At 40.0% G+C, this 14,398-nt stretch overlaps 1 protein-coding gene across 5 annotated transcripts in view; it reads left to right on the forward strand.

Moving 5' to 3' along the window:
* The window catches only part of PPFIA2 (PPFI scaffold protein A2), a 243,722-nt gene that overhangs the window by 20,113 nt on the left and 209,211 nt on the right, over positions 1-14,398 (forward strand). For all 5 annotated transcript variants that reach the window (XM_075274514.1, XM_075274519.1, XM_075274515.1 and 2 more), the window contains exon 2: positions 193-443. In XM_075274514.1, coding sequence (XP_075130615.1) covers positions 195-443 — 249 coding nt within the window. In that variant the 5' untranslated portion in view covers positions 193-194. The remainder of the gene's footprint in view (positions 1-192; positions 444-14,398) is intronic.

Below are 14,398 nucleotides of genomic sequence, written 5' to 3' on the forward strand. Positions count from 1 at the left end.
GGTAAATATTGGTAGATCATTCTAATAATAATGTTGGAAAATGCAGTTTGCGGGAAAAATTGTTTTTTTAATCATTTTTTTTATTTTTTTGTTAAGCATTGATGACTTATTATATTCCATATTTCATTTGTTGAGATATTGTACTTTGCATTATTTAATGTAATAAAAAACCCTGTAATTTTACTTTCCTAGAAATGATGTGTGAAGTAATGCCTACGATAAATGAGGACACCCCTATGAGCCAAAGGGGGTCCCAAAGCAGTGGCTCAGACTCTGACTCTCACTTTGAACAACTTATGGTTAACATGCTGGATGAACGTGATCGACTACTAGACACATTGCGTGAAACCCAGGAGAGCCTTGGACTTGCCCAGCAAAGACTTCAAGATGTCATATACGATAGAGATTCCCTGCAACGCCAGTTGAACTCTGCACTGCCACAGGTATGTTGTGTTTTTTTTTATCATGGTGATATGTGCTAATAGGTTTTTGGTTTCTCTAGCTAGGATATTTTTCTTTAGGACTTTATCCCATGTGGCGGATGCTTGTATGTATTTTAGCTGCAGTGTGCCTACAATATCAACTGTATACGTTATTAAGCAGATATCTTAGACCTGATGAAACTGGTATATTGACTTTATAAATCCAAGACAAAATGGCTGTGTAATCCTTTTTGTATATTTTCCTGCCTGATATTAAAATGTACACATAAAAATCACAGAGTTGGCGTATTTTGGTAGGTGAGTGGCTTATATTTTCTATCTGGGAAGGAACATTTATGTGAAAAAGAGGGCTTATTGGTACCCTATTGTAAAACATGGAGTAAGGTTATGCAAATGACTGTGTGCTAGCACACTGACCCATTCATTTCTGTGGCCGCATACACGCGCCTTGTGACTGACCATGGCTGACAGCCATTTATAAAGGAGTCAGAGAAAGAATGGGAGTCGGGCTGTGTAAAAATAGTCTGAGTCGGTGGTTTGTCCTACCAGCTCCATGACCCTGGTACAATGGGAAGCTGCGAAAAAAATCTGAATGAGGTGGAGTAGTTATTTTGCCATTTTCTTATGTGTTTTGTTTTGTAGAAATTACATCCTATTAATATTATAAATGTGAAAGTTTGTGAGTTTGGATGTTTGTGGGTTTGTGTGTTCGGATGTTTGTTAGTCAATCACGCAAAACCCGCTTGACCGATTTGGCTGAAATTTTCCACAAACATAGTTAATACACCCCATTGCGCAATAGGCTACTTTTCGTCACAATAGCGCACATACGTTTTTCCCAGGACCCCCACAAACCCCAAACTCACATCACTATCTCTGCAATCTCACACACTTTGGACCCCGATTTGGCTGAAATTTTCCACAAACATAGTCCCTACACTCAATTGCGCAATAGGCTACTTTTCGTCACAATAGCGCACATACGTTTTTACCAGGACCCTTTGGATGTTCGGATCTTTGGTGGTCAATCACGCAAAAACCGCTCCACCGATTTGGCTGAAATTTTCCACAAACATAGTCCCTACACTCGATTGCGCAATAGGCTACTTTTTGTCACAATAGCGCACATACGTTTTTCCCAGGACCCCCACAAAACCCAAACTCACATCACTATCTCTGCAATCTCACACACTTTGGACCATAGCAAGCCACAAAATTCATATTGCCCTCTACAGCAGAGGTCGGCAACCCCTGGCACACATGCTAAGAGTGGCACTCCTGCCATATTTCACTGGCATGCCAGCAGCACAGGAACTGCAAGAGTTAAATAAAGTCTGTGCTAGAGCTGAGGCATAAGGACACTCCCCTTTGCGAGGGGTGCAGGAAACCCAGGGGGTGGAGCTTAGTCGCTCAAGTCTCTGCCTGCCTGCTATAGTGATAGCTCCTGCCGAAGCTGCTAGCAAACTGAAAGTAAGAAACACACAGCTCCCTTCCTTTACTTCCTATTCTCATTAATGTCAGGCATTTGGGGTTATTAGTTTAGTGTTAGTAACTCCATGTACCTCACATTAATAGGAATAACCCCCATCATGTCCCTCATATTAACTCCTGTGTGCCTCACATTAATAGGAATAACCCCCATCATGTCCCTCATATTAACCCCTGTGTGCCCCATATAAAGGTTACTAATATGTGAGACATATGGAGGTACTAATAAAAGACCTCAATAATGAAGATACTTAATTATTACCTCCAAGTCTCTCACATATCAGTAACTAGAGATGAGCGAGTACTGTTGGGATCAGCCGATCCGAACAGCACGCTCCATAGAAATGAATGGATGCACCTGGTACTTCCGCTTGGACGTAGCCAGCGCGCTTAACCCCCCGCGTGCCGGCTATGTCCATTCATTTCTATGCGAGCGTGCTGTTCGGATCGGCTGATCCCAACAGTACTCGCTCATCTCTATCAGTAACTCTTACACTGGGGTTAATGTGAGGGACATGATGGGGTTAATTGCTATTAATAAGAGGCGCATGGAGTTACTAAACTGTCATGCACAGGGCCAGACTTTATGTTGCTTACTCAAGAGTATCCTGTGCGCAAAACTTACATGTACTGGCGGAAAATAACAAATCATACAATGTTGTATATCGAAGTATATTAACCTGAAATACCTCTGTCCCAAAGTCACTGTGTACAGTTTATACCAGCACCGTATAGCGGCTGAAATACAAATTACATTCAACACAAAAGTCTCATGTGCTCTCAGAATTACAGCAACAACAAGATACACAGTTACATTTCATATCCCATACCTTATACACAGTACGAAAACCTTACCCGCGCCTGTATATACCCACTTCTACAATCACCGCAGACGAAGTCGCGGGTACCAGCTAGTTTATATATAGTTGTGAATGTGATATATGTTGGACCGGAAACCATAATGTGTGCCAGAGGCCTGTATGGGGCCACAAAATACCTACTGGCAGCACTGACACTGCATATATACAACACACAGAGAACCTGGGGGATCTGCCCACTTGGCTAGTCTATCCTAATATTCATTATTCATGCGCTTATATCTTTGGAAAGACTGCATGGATTTGGATGAATAAAGCACCAAAATGGTCAGGGTGACAGCGCCTATCAGATTGGTGTCAGTGGGCTTTGTAGACCTAGCTAAGGAAGCTGGATGGAAGAAACCATCTACTACCAAGAATCCAGCGACCATTAAATCTGCAGTGTTAAACTGTCTGAATTGTATTAAGGGATTATCAGCGAAACTATTTTGCAAATGTTTCTTACTAACAAATTAGATAACCACCAAAATCCCTTCTATACCACTTCTATACTGCTGTAAGGATTGCTGAGAAAATCAACTTTTTATCCATTTGTAAAGGAGTTGTTTGGTTTATTCAAGGTGTTGCTGGAGTCTGTGGTTGCCAATTTGTACCACCCCCTAACAATATAGGTGTTATCCAGCTTCTAAAATGATCTTCAAATACATTGACAGCAGCACTAAATACTGACTGTCCCCTTGTGCAGTTTGCTTGGCTCCATGCATCACTGTTATTTCCATGCAGTAAATCTGTGGAAAAACTACATTTCCCATGATTCATCTGCCTGCTCTCACTCTCGCTGTACCTCTCCCTTCTCCACTCTCCCCTGGAATGAAAGCATAGGTAACAAATCATTACGACATCCAAGGTCACTTGTTGCTGTGATGTTTCATTTGCAAGCTCATAAATGAAACCTCACATTGCAGGGAATAGTGGAGAAGAGAGGCGTACACAGAGGGTGAAAGCAGGCAGATGAATCTTGGGAAATGTAGTTTGTCCACAGATTCACTGCATGGAAATAACAGTGATGCATAGAGCAGCAAGTAAAAGAAAGGCAAGCAAAGGATGCGCAAGGGAACAGTGAGTGTTAAGCACTGCTGTGAATATATTTGCAGATCATTTTTGGAAGCTGGATGACTACTTTAAGATTGGCAAATCCCAATGTCTGGCAAGATTGAGTGCTTTGGCAGGCACAGCCACATGGACTGAATAGCTCATTTTTATATGAATTTACGGCAGCAAGATTTAACTTGAATGCAAAAAGGTATGTTCACTATTGTCGCTGACCGCCCCTATAACATCATATACATTGTTTACGGTTGTTGTTTTTTTCTGTTGATACTCGCGTTTCATTTGGAAAATAGTTTTAATTCTGTGTGTAAGTATTACCGTCGCCGTGAACGTTTTGGATTTCTTATTTACGAAAACTGATTTTTTTTTTTTATTATTTATTTATTTTTTTCAGAGAAAATGTATGTATGTAAATGAAAAATTGGTTAAAGGACAGAATGTATATAATAACTCAAATAAGACCTCTTATATTTTATAAAACATTGGTGACTAAAAAAAAAAAGCACTATGAGCGTTTTGCTTAGCTCTTTCCCTTGACCATATAGCAGTTTATGATAGAGTTTTCATATTGGACCTTGTGTTTTTCAGTCCAGTTACCAGTGTATGTTCTGTAGATTGTGCTGCGTCCTGCTAATCTGTGCATTGAGCTACTATGAAGAACAGATTCACATTTGCAAACATTCCTTCTTCTGAATCTGTACAACTTGTCTTCCATCTGTTATTTTGCCAAATGCTTATGGTTGTGTTACAGAAGATTATAGTGAAATTAGTTGAATCCAATTAAACAACCACAAATTAATTCCATTCTTGCAGTCCTTGCGCCTGACAGTTGCAGATCCCGGAATTTGCTTTCCTTATTTGGTTAATTGCTTTAAAAAAAAAAAAAAGTTTTTACAGCAAAGTTAAAGCTATTGCCATTGGAATACATTACTGTTCCTAACAGGTATTCCTGTAATTGGCTATTATCTATTGAATTATTTTCACTAAGGGGGTAATATATTGTATGTGGGGACACTAAGGGGGCAGTATTAGGGGAGCACCGAAACCAAATTTTTTTTTGTTGTTTACATTGTTCCCAACACACCTATGTGATTAGATGGAGCCTTTTTAGCACAAATTCAATTTTTTCAGATTTTCACTAAAGGACAAGCCCCCCAGACTTGAGTTGTACTATCTAAAATATTCGCTAAACTATTAAATGACATTTTTATAGTCCCAAATTGAAAGTTATAATATTTCGCAGCTAAATTAAAATGCATTAAAGACCAGGTACAGATAGATAAGTTTTTCTTCTTGCCATTTACTTGCCAGAGGGAGTACAAACTTTTTCTTTGTTTAGAGCATGGATTAATATTAAGAAAATCCTTAACATCTCTGGGCACTCAGACTTGCCGTCCCCCATCCCTTATAGGACTGCTCCCATTGTAATGAATCTAGAGACATTCAAAGCCACTTTTGGGTGACGAAGGAGGTTTTTCAATGGTCACTTATTCTTAGTGAAGGAGAATTGATAATTTTTGCATTTTTAAAGATTGATAAAGACGAATTTATCGGTTTTGGGTTTTTTTTATATTTAGAAAGGCTTTTGGTAGAGCCTGAACCCTACATGTCTGAGCAGACACAGAGATCTATCGAGGTGGTTTAAGTAAAAACCACTTACAAAATAGAAAATTCTGGCACTTAATTTTGGTGAAAGCAATTACCGAAATGTATTACAGATCAAAAGATAACAAGTGACGTTTCAGTCACAATGGACTTCCATCAGGCATTGGATTGCTGAAGAAATGAACTAATGGAAGTCAGAAATGGTGGGAACGCCTCCTTTCTTCATTGTGTTGTTTTTGCTTGCTATAATCTAATTTCTTTGGCAACGTGATGTTTGGTGAAGGCCCATCGTGACCAAAACATGGGCATGATGTCATTTCCTGAGAAGAAGGTAGCCATGTTTTCTAATTCTTAATAACTGCTTTAAGTGATATAATCATGGGATAGCAATAAGGATACATTTAGCCAAGTGAGTGGTAACACTGCATGCCATGAACACATAGATACCCCGTCTCCAGAGAAATCACAGTGTTACCACTGGCTTGACTATTAGGCCTTAATCTGCATCAACTGTAAAAAGGCTTATATCTTTGGAATGGCTGAACGGATTTGGGCAAACAAAGGGAAGCTTTGTCTACCATAGGAAGTAATTTTGGGCTTTTCTAACCAGGTGATTGTTTTTAATTTCTTGTTATATATAGATGCATTAAAGCTAGTAGTTCATGGTCTTTAGTATCATTGTAGGGGTATCCCATTTTTGTTTACCTCTACCGATCTTAGACCCATTTTCAACCAGTTCCATTACAGCCCTTCACTGTAACAATCTCATATCTGTCTGTGTGTCTGTCTATCTATCACTGGCAAATTTGCTTTCCTTTAAACAAACCTTTTCTCTGTATGATCTAGTTTATGTTTCCTTAACGTTTGATTAAAATTAATGAGCTGCCAGAATCTTCCGGCAATAAACTTTTACTAAAATCTTCATTAAATTTCCATTAGATAAAAACGTGCATTAGAGCTTTCATTAGAAACTTCTACGGTAGTTCAATCTGTTTTGTACGTCTGAACCTTATGACGGCGACAGCACAATTTAATTTCAGACTCTTGAATTCTTTTCAGCTGGAATTCTGTACACTAAAATTGATTTTTTTAAGTCACGTAGAATGTTTTTCATTCTTTTTCCAGGCTTCAGGTTTTACTCAATGTTCTCACTTGAAATGATCATTTTTGACATTGTTTGCTTAAAGCTAGATGTTCTTGATAGGAAACAAACTAATAGATTGCATTTCTTTGCCCATAGACTAAGAAATGTAGTTTATAAAAAATCACCTCCTGATATTTAGTTTTGATGACATAGTGGTAGTGTACCATGAAATGAGCACAAAAATAGGAATGAATAAGGAACGGTCTGTGGACCATCCCCGCATATTACTGACCCATTTTGGTTGATTTGGCATGCTAGGGTTCCATATTATTTCTGGGTGTGTCTCCAATTTTTTCTGAAGTGTCAGGGTCTGGGGTTGCTAGGTGGGGCGGCATAGACACACAAGTCCAGTTTCTTTTAGTCCAAAACAAAGGTAGAGGTTATTTTCACTCAAAAATATAGTGCAGCAACAAAAGGAAACAATACAAAAATAAATACCTGCCCGGCTAGGCTCTAACTAAACATAGAATAGGTTACCTCGCCTAGAATAACAGAAATCCAAAAAAAAGCCAGTAGAATCATTCAGGACACAGCTCCAAAAATATGACCTCTCTGTCAGCTCTCCAGCCAAGCTCTGCCAAAATGTTGCTGCTGGAGCTGGCTTCTTAAGCCTCCTTGACGAGGAGACTCTCAATAGCTGAGTCGCTGCCGGAACATCCCCAAAGTGTGGACTGGAGGGGGGTGGAATTACAGGTCCCACCACCAATCCTACCTGTCATTCCTAAAAATCCAGCCCAGTACTGAGCATTTACCAAAATGCTCAGCAGACAAAAGCTGTCTGCTGAGAACAAACATTCCTGGAGTTTTCTCATCTCACTCACCTGAGTAGGCTGGGTGAGGTGTACACCCCCTCCATTACCTGACCAGCCATCGGCTTACAGAAGGCATACAGAGGTTTTTTTTATCCTCATGAATTTTGTATACTCTATGGCATGCGTCAATCAACATGTTACTGTGTATTACAGTGGTATTCTCACCTAGATGTTTGCTTTTGGAGAGAAATACATTACCATATTATGGGACTATTGGACACAGACTTTTTCTTCTGTCAATCCTACCTTCCAACAATTGTAAACCAGTTATATTTAAGAAAATGAACATCTAGATTCGCATTAGTCTCCGGAGGCTCTGATGCAATTCTGTCAAAATCTTTGGACGAAAAGTCCTACATGGAAGTCTTTATCACCCAGTAAAATGACAGGCCCTATAAGGAATACCTGACAGATCACATTATGGTAAAAGGGATCTTTTGGGCTCCATTGGTGTCTGTCATTGGATCCATCTTTAGTGATGGAACAGAAAAATGTAATGTATGGCACAGGTGTGAATTCAGCCTTACTTTATATACCTCATATAAGGAAAAAGTATAGGGGTCAGAGGAAATTATACCCAACCCGAATACAAAGAGAACCCCAAATTCATTTTACCCGATCTTCTAACAAGCTGTTTGGTGTAACAAGGCTGTCACCATTTTGCTCAGTACACCAACGAGCGACCTCCATGATATTATTGACAACTAGGCATTGTACACGTCAGTCATAGCAGAGATGGAGTGACTGGGCACGGGAAAACATGGCTCATTGGTAAACAGAGAGCATGTTGCAGCAAACAGCTCTGGCACCATTCGAAAACCAGAACAAAGTGTTTTATTCACATGTATTTTATTCACTTATAATTCCAAAGGTACTGTTCTGGTGACAGACTCCCTTTAAATACAAAAAAAAAAAATCAAATAATATATTAGTATGAGTCAGTAGGTAGACACACAAAATTGTGATTAAAAGGAACTTATCGGAATGTTCATTCTGTCCTAAGCACGACCAGCCGGATCTAGCAACAGGGGCCCTGATTACACTAAATGATGATTTATTCTGAAAAATTGCAGTGTTTTAACCCCTTAATGCTCCACGATAGCTATATCTATTATCAGGGAGGGACAGTTAGTGCTCAGTGATGGATATATTCCTCACTGTGATCATGTGCACCCTTACATACGTCAGTCAATTGAACAATTAAAAAGTTATGGCTTACTATATGCAAAAACAAAATATTTGCAATGATTTTTACTTTACACTGTACAGGAATGAAAAAAATACCAGATATTGAAGAATTGCCATACTTTTTTGTATGCCTATGCCCCTCTAAAAAAATTGAACATATTTCAGTGTATTATATGTACTCCAAAATGGCTATATAATGCAGTCACTTGGCTATAAAAATAAATTATAGCTATTAGAAGATGGGAATAAAGCAGATAGGTATGCCTCGTCCTGAAGTCCAAAATAGGCTGCATTATTAAGTGGTTAGAGTGTCTGGCTCAGGGAGAAGTATTTGCTGTGCGGCTCCCCTCAGGCTTCTCCCAGAAATAAGGAACTGCACTGCAATCACTTCTCCTCATGCTCAGCTCTAAAAGTGTAAATGGTATTCCAGGTAACTTTTCAGATTAAGTTTTCTTGTTTGCACATAAAGAGTAACACTATTCTTACCATTGCATGCGTTCATCACTAGTTTTCTCCTCTGCAGACTTAATCTTTGGTTGACAATCTTCTATGGGCTACTGGGTGTAGCCTAACTTCTATGATTCTTGTGCATTTACAGTACACAGAGGAGATCCTGCTCTCCTGACTCTCTCATACACAAACAGAAGCGGCAGCAGAAGCATGAAGAAGGCCTATATAGAAGTACTAAGAAGGATAGCTCTGAATAGAGCAAGGGGCTGAGACTGTAAAACTGTTACTAGCAAGCAACATTTGTATCTCTGCCCCTCTGTCTATACATCAGCAGCTCCTTCTCCTGCTTCCCCTCTCCATAGACTTCCATTGAAGAAGAAACCTTCATGCAGATGTAACTTGTTTCTTAATCTACTAACCTATTTTGACTAAGTACTTATCAGAGCAGTGAGTGAGTGCTCAGCACAGGAAGCAGGAGAGGACTCTATTAAGTGAAGAAAAAGGTATTCTTTTCTGTAATAAGAGGAGTCTAGTAAGTGGAGAAAAAGGCATTTTTTTCTTTAATAAGATATATTACAAAATTTATCTTTTTTTGAATTCAAAGTTTTTATGGAATATTATTCCAGAAAAAAACAGACAATAACAAACAACAGGGCTCATAAACGCCCCGAAAGCATTGGTAGACACAGGAAAACAAACATCCATATAAACAATAAACAGGAAACAACACTAGGCCACCAGGGGAACCCCGGAAGGGCTAGTAATAAAGTAGTGGAAAAGTAAAACGAACGAGAAGGAAGGAAAAGAAAAAAGAGGGGAGGGGGAAAGGAGGGGAGGGTGTGTGAGCTAGGGGAAGACAAGCTAAATTATCCACCTCTGCCGAACCGTTCGGCCCACAACCAGAGGAGGGAACCACAAATTTAAAGGATGAAAGAAACAAGTACCTGTGAAGAATGAGTGTCAGCCAGATCGAAGAGGAAGGATCAGAACCCAGAAGCGTCCGGTACTCTCCAGACTGAAACTCGAATCAGTAGAACCAGGTTCTAGTGTACGCCTCAGTCTTGCCATGCAGGAAAGAAGTAAGATTATCCATATGCATAATCTCGTTGACCTTTGAAATCCAGAGGGAGAGAGGGAGGCTCAACTCGCCTCCAAAAGAGTGGAATACATGCCCGGGCAGCGAGGACCAAAAACCTGAGCAGAGAGCACTTAAACACTTTCACAGAAGACTCGTAGTGATTGAGAAGAAACAAGGCCAGGCCTAAATGGTGAAAGGTCTCAGTGAGCTGAAGGGTGATCCGCTTAACCCCATCCCAGAAAGACGACAGGGCAGGGCAAGACCAGAAAACATGGAGCATGTCCTCCTGACCACAGCGCCAGCACAGCGGGGAAACCTGAGGAAACATTGTATGTAATCTCATGGGAACCCTATACCAACAGGACAGAATTTTGTAACTAGCTTCCTGGTAGCAGGAGCTGATAGAGGTTGCATGTGAGAGACAGAAGATACGTTTCCTCTGGTCCTGGGAAAGGGACCAGTCAAATTCCCATTTGAGCATGAATGGCGGCACAAAGTCCTCTAGGGGTTCAATCAGAATCCGATAAGTAAGTGAAAGGGAATGGCGAAGGGGGCTGTCCGCAACTCAAACAGAATTTATGTTTGCATACACTATTTAGTCCTAAAAAATGGAAACAATGCTGTCAGGTGCTCACTATTAAAAAGTATGATTTCTCTAAAATGATGCATTGGTTTTTAGAATGAACTCTAGTAAAGGTACAGTATCTATCGCTATATTCTGCTGCTGATGGTTGGGATTGCATAAATGTACCGCAGGTGACAATTCAAGTCACTACATGAGCAATTTCATCCAGCACCATCACATATGTCTTGTACTGCTATCTCATATGTCTTGCTGTATGTGTTGCTAGCTAAAAGCTCACCATATTTGGATGCAAAGAGAGTGTATAAATTCATTAGGGACGCCCTACTGAATAATTGCTATGGAAACTTTTTGATTTCATTGTAATCTCCATTTACTTGTATTCCTAAGTATTGTATTTACATGAAGTATACTGTATAGTGCTGATTAAATGCCGACATAGTAATTAATCTCTATGGTTACTACATTACAATGCAGGACTTCTGCAGCCTAAGATAAATATACAGTACTCTCAATATAGCACAGACTGCTCAGTCTCTTGACAAGTGGATGGTTACCTGTAAAGGTTATACATCAGATATGCAGAATATTTATGACAGCCCAGTTTTCTTCTTGTCATTTAAAGGTTGGACATTCTAGCTGAGCTGATAAGGATATTGGGATTGGTTTTCACTTCTAAGGGCTGTGACTGTTGTCAAAAACTCTGCCTGTGAAATGCTTAGTGCAAGAAAACTGTAACCCCTATTATTCTCTCTATACATTTTATTCCAAGCTCATAATTATGATTCATGTGATTTGCATGAATGTCATAAATCCTGTAGGATTAGTAGAGTGGCACTGCAAGAAAAGTGGCGCCTCTAGGGGTTAATTACAGAGTCCCATTATTATGGACACACCTAAAATCCTGGCTATGGTAGTGCTCTGCATAACAACAGCATATGTACATAAAAAGAAAGCCACTTGCTGCACTTACCATACCAAACTGTTATTTCATGGAAGATATATGGCTCAAGCCATCAGAGTTAGTTACGACACTCACTCTTCTTCCAGGGCTTACAAGCATGGAGAAGGCCACACGCATTATTTTTATTATGGGGGCTTGGTGCTAAAGGGGTTTTCCAAGTTTTTCATACAGATGACATATTCACAGGATAGGTCGCCAGTATGTGTTCTGTTGGGGACTGACACCCAGCTGGAATCTGCTAGTGTATGGGGAAGTGCGTGTAACACGAGTCCTATTAAAGTAATAGGAGCAGTGCTCCAATTCCACAGATGCATCACAATGCAGTTGACAAGTGCTGCTGCTCTTACCTATCCTGTGGATTAATTTGAGGCTGGAAAACCTCTTTAGGCTAAGGCCCCACTTTGCAGAAATGCGGCTTTATTTGTTGCAGATTTGTTGCAGCCAAGAGTAGCAGCAAAAGGAATGAGAAATATATAGGAGGTACTTATACCTCTACCTTCTGCTACATGGGCCTCAGCCTTAAAGGGGAATTTGTGCCTTGGTTGGCAAATTGGAAAAATAGATTGCAATTTGGGAATTGCTTAGGTATGTACGGTGTAAGGGCTGTGTAAGATGAAGAAAATTGAGTGGGGGAGGTCACTTCAAACTGCTATAGCTCAGGCCTTATAAAAACTTACTTTTGGTGCCAAATGAAAGAGGAGACTCAACTGCACATAAATCCCAATCTTGACTGTTTTCAACCAGTTATATCTGTGTAAATACATACTTAGAATCATATGAAAGATGAGAATTTCCTCTTTCATCTGACACCAAAAGCAAGTTTTTCCTTTTTATAATGCATAAGATATAACCATTTGAAGGGACCCTTCCCCACCCTCATTTTCTCTTCATTTTATACAGCTCATAGAAGAGAAGCAGGGAACAGGTCTCAATAGAGAGGCTGAACTATTTGTTATGCTGAACCAATCAGCAGTTGTGGAGGGATGTTTAAGACCCGTTCTCCACTTTCCATGTGCTTGCTATTAGTTATTTGTGCTAGTTAGGCTCCAGAGCTCTGTTTATAGCTGTGGGTTTGCTGTTATACTAACCTTGGCTTGTTTACTGGATATTCCCTTGTCGTCTTTTTTTGGCATTGATTGTGAATTCTCAGATTGACCTCGGCCAAGTTAAGCTTACTCTTTTGCTTCTGCTCTCATGGTATGACCTGCATTACGAATATTACTGTGGATTCTGGTTTTGATTTAAAATTGTAGAAGCATCTCTTTCATACACTAAGCTTCTGGGGCAATAACCTAGGCCTCAGATCCCGATTATCTGGCCTTCCGGTGGGCTCTGAAGTCATCTTATCAACTTTAGAATCTCAGTCCCGTGTAGGATTTAGATAGCTTGTTCTACTCTCCTCTGCTATCAGCCAGTTTTCACATTTTTGCTAATGGTGGCAATTCCTTAAGTCTGACTACAGCTTTGTTGGTCAGTTCGGTAGTCAAACAGTTAAAGCGAGGCTGTTTGTTGTATATCGCTACTATTACTTGCCATGCTTGACATGCCAGGCTGTACTTATACGCATCTGGTTATTTCTCTACTAGACTTTTTTAGGTGGTGATGGAATCTTTGTGATGGATGAACATTATACAGTCCTATGAAAAAGTTTGGGCACCCCTATTAATCTTAATCATTTTTAGTTCTAAATATTTTGGTATTTGCAACAGCCATTTCAGTTTGATATATCTAATAACTGATGGACACAGTAATATTTCAGGATTGAAATGAGGTTTATTGTACTAACAGAAAATGTGCAATATGCATTAAACCAAAATTTGACCGGTGCGAAAGTATGGGCACCTCAACAGAAAAGTGACATTAATATTTAGTAGATCCTCCTTTTGCAAAGATAACAGCCTCTAGTCGCTTCCTGTAGATTTTAATCAGTTCCTGGATCCTGGATAAAGGTATTTTGGACAAACAATTCAAGTTCAGTTAAGTTAGATGGTCGCCGAGCATGGACAGCCCGCTTCAAATCATCCCACAGATGTTCAATGATATTCAGGTCTGGGGACTGGGATGGCCATTCCAGAACATTGTAATTGTTCCTCTGCATGAATGCCTGAGTCGATTTGGAGCGGTGTTTTGGATCATTGTCTTGCTGAAATATCCATCCCCGGCGTAACTTCAACTTCGTCACTGATTCTTGAACATTATTCTCAAGAATCTGCTGATACTGAGTGGAATCCATGCGACCCTCAACTTTAACAAGATTCCCGGTGCCAGCATTGGCCACACAGCCCCAAAGCATGATGGAACCTCCACCAAATTTTACAGTGGGTAGCATGTGTTTTTCTTGGAATGCTGTTTCTTTTTGGACGCCATGCATAACGCCTTTTTTTTATAACCAAACAACTCAATTTTTGTTTCCAAAATGAAGCTGCCTTGTCCAAATGTGCTTTTTCATACCTCAGGCAACTCTATTTGTGGCGTACGTGCAGAAACGGCTTCTTTCTCATCACTCTCCCATACAGCTTCTATTTGTGCAAAGTGCGCTGTATAGTTGACCGATGCACAGTGACACCATCTGCAGCAAGATGATGCTGCAGCTCTTTGGAGGTGGTCTGTGGATTGTCCTTGACTGTTCTCACCATTCTTCTTCTCTGCCTTTCTGATATTTTTCTTGGCCTGCCACTTCTGGGCTTAACAAGAACTGTCCCTGTGGTCTTCCAT

This window comes from Leptodactylus fuscus, chromosome 5 (assembly GCF_031893055.1).
Source record: "Leptodactylus fuscus isolate aLepFus1 chromosome 5, aLepFus1.hap2, whole genome shotgun sequence".
In the NCBI taxonomy this organism is placed as follows: domain Eukaryota; kingdom Metazoa; phylum Chordata; class Amphibia; order Anura; family Leptodactylidae; genus Leptodactylus; species Leptodactylus fuscus.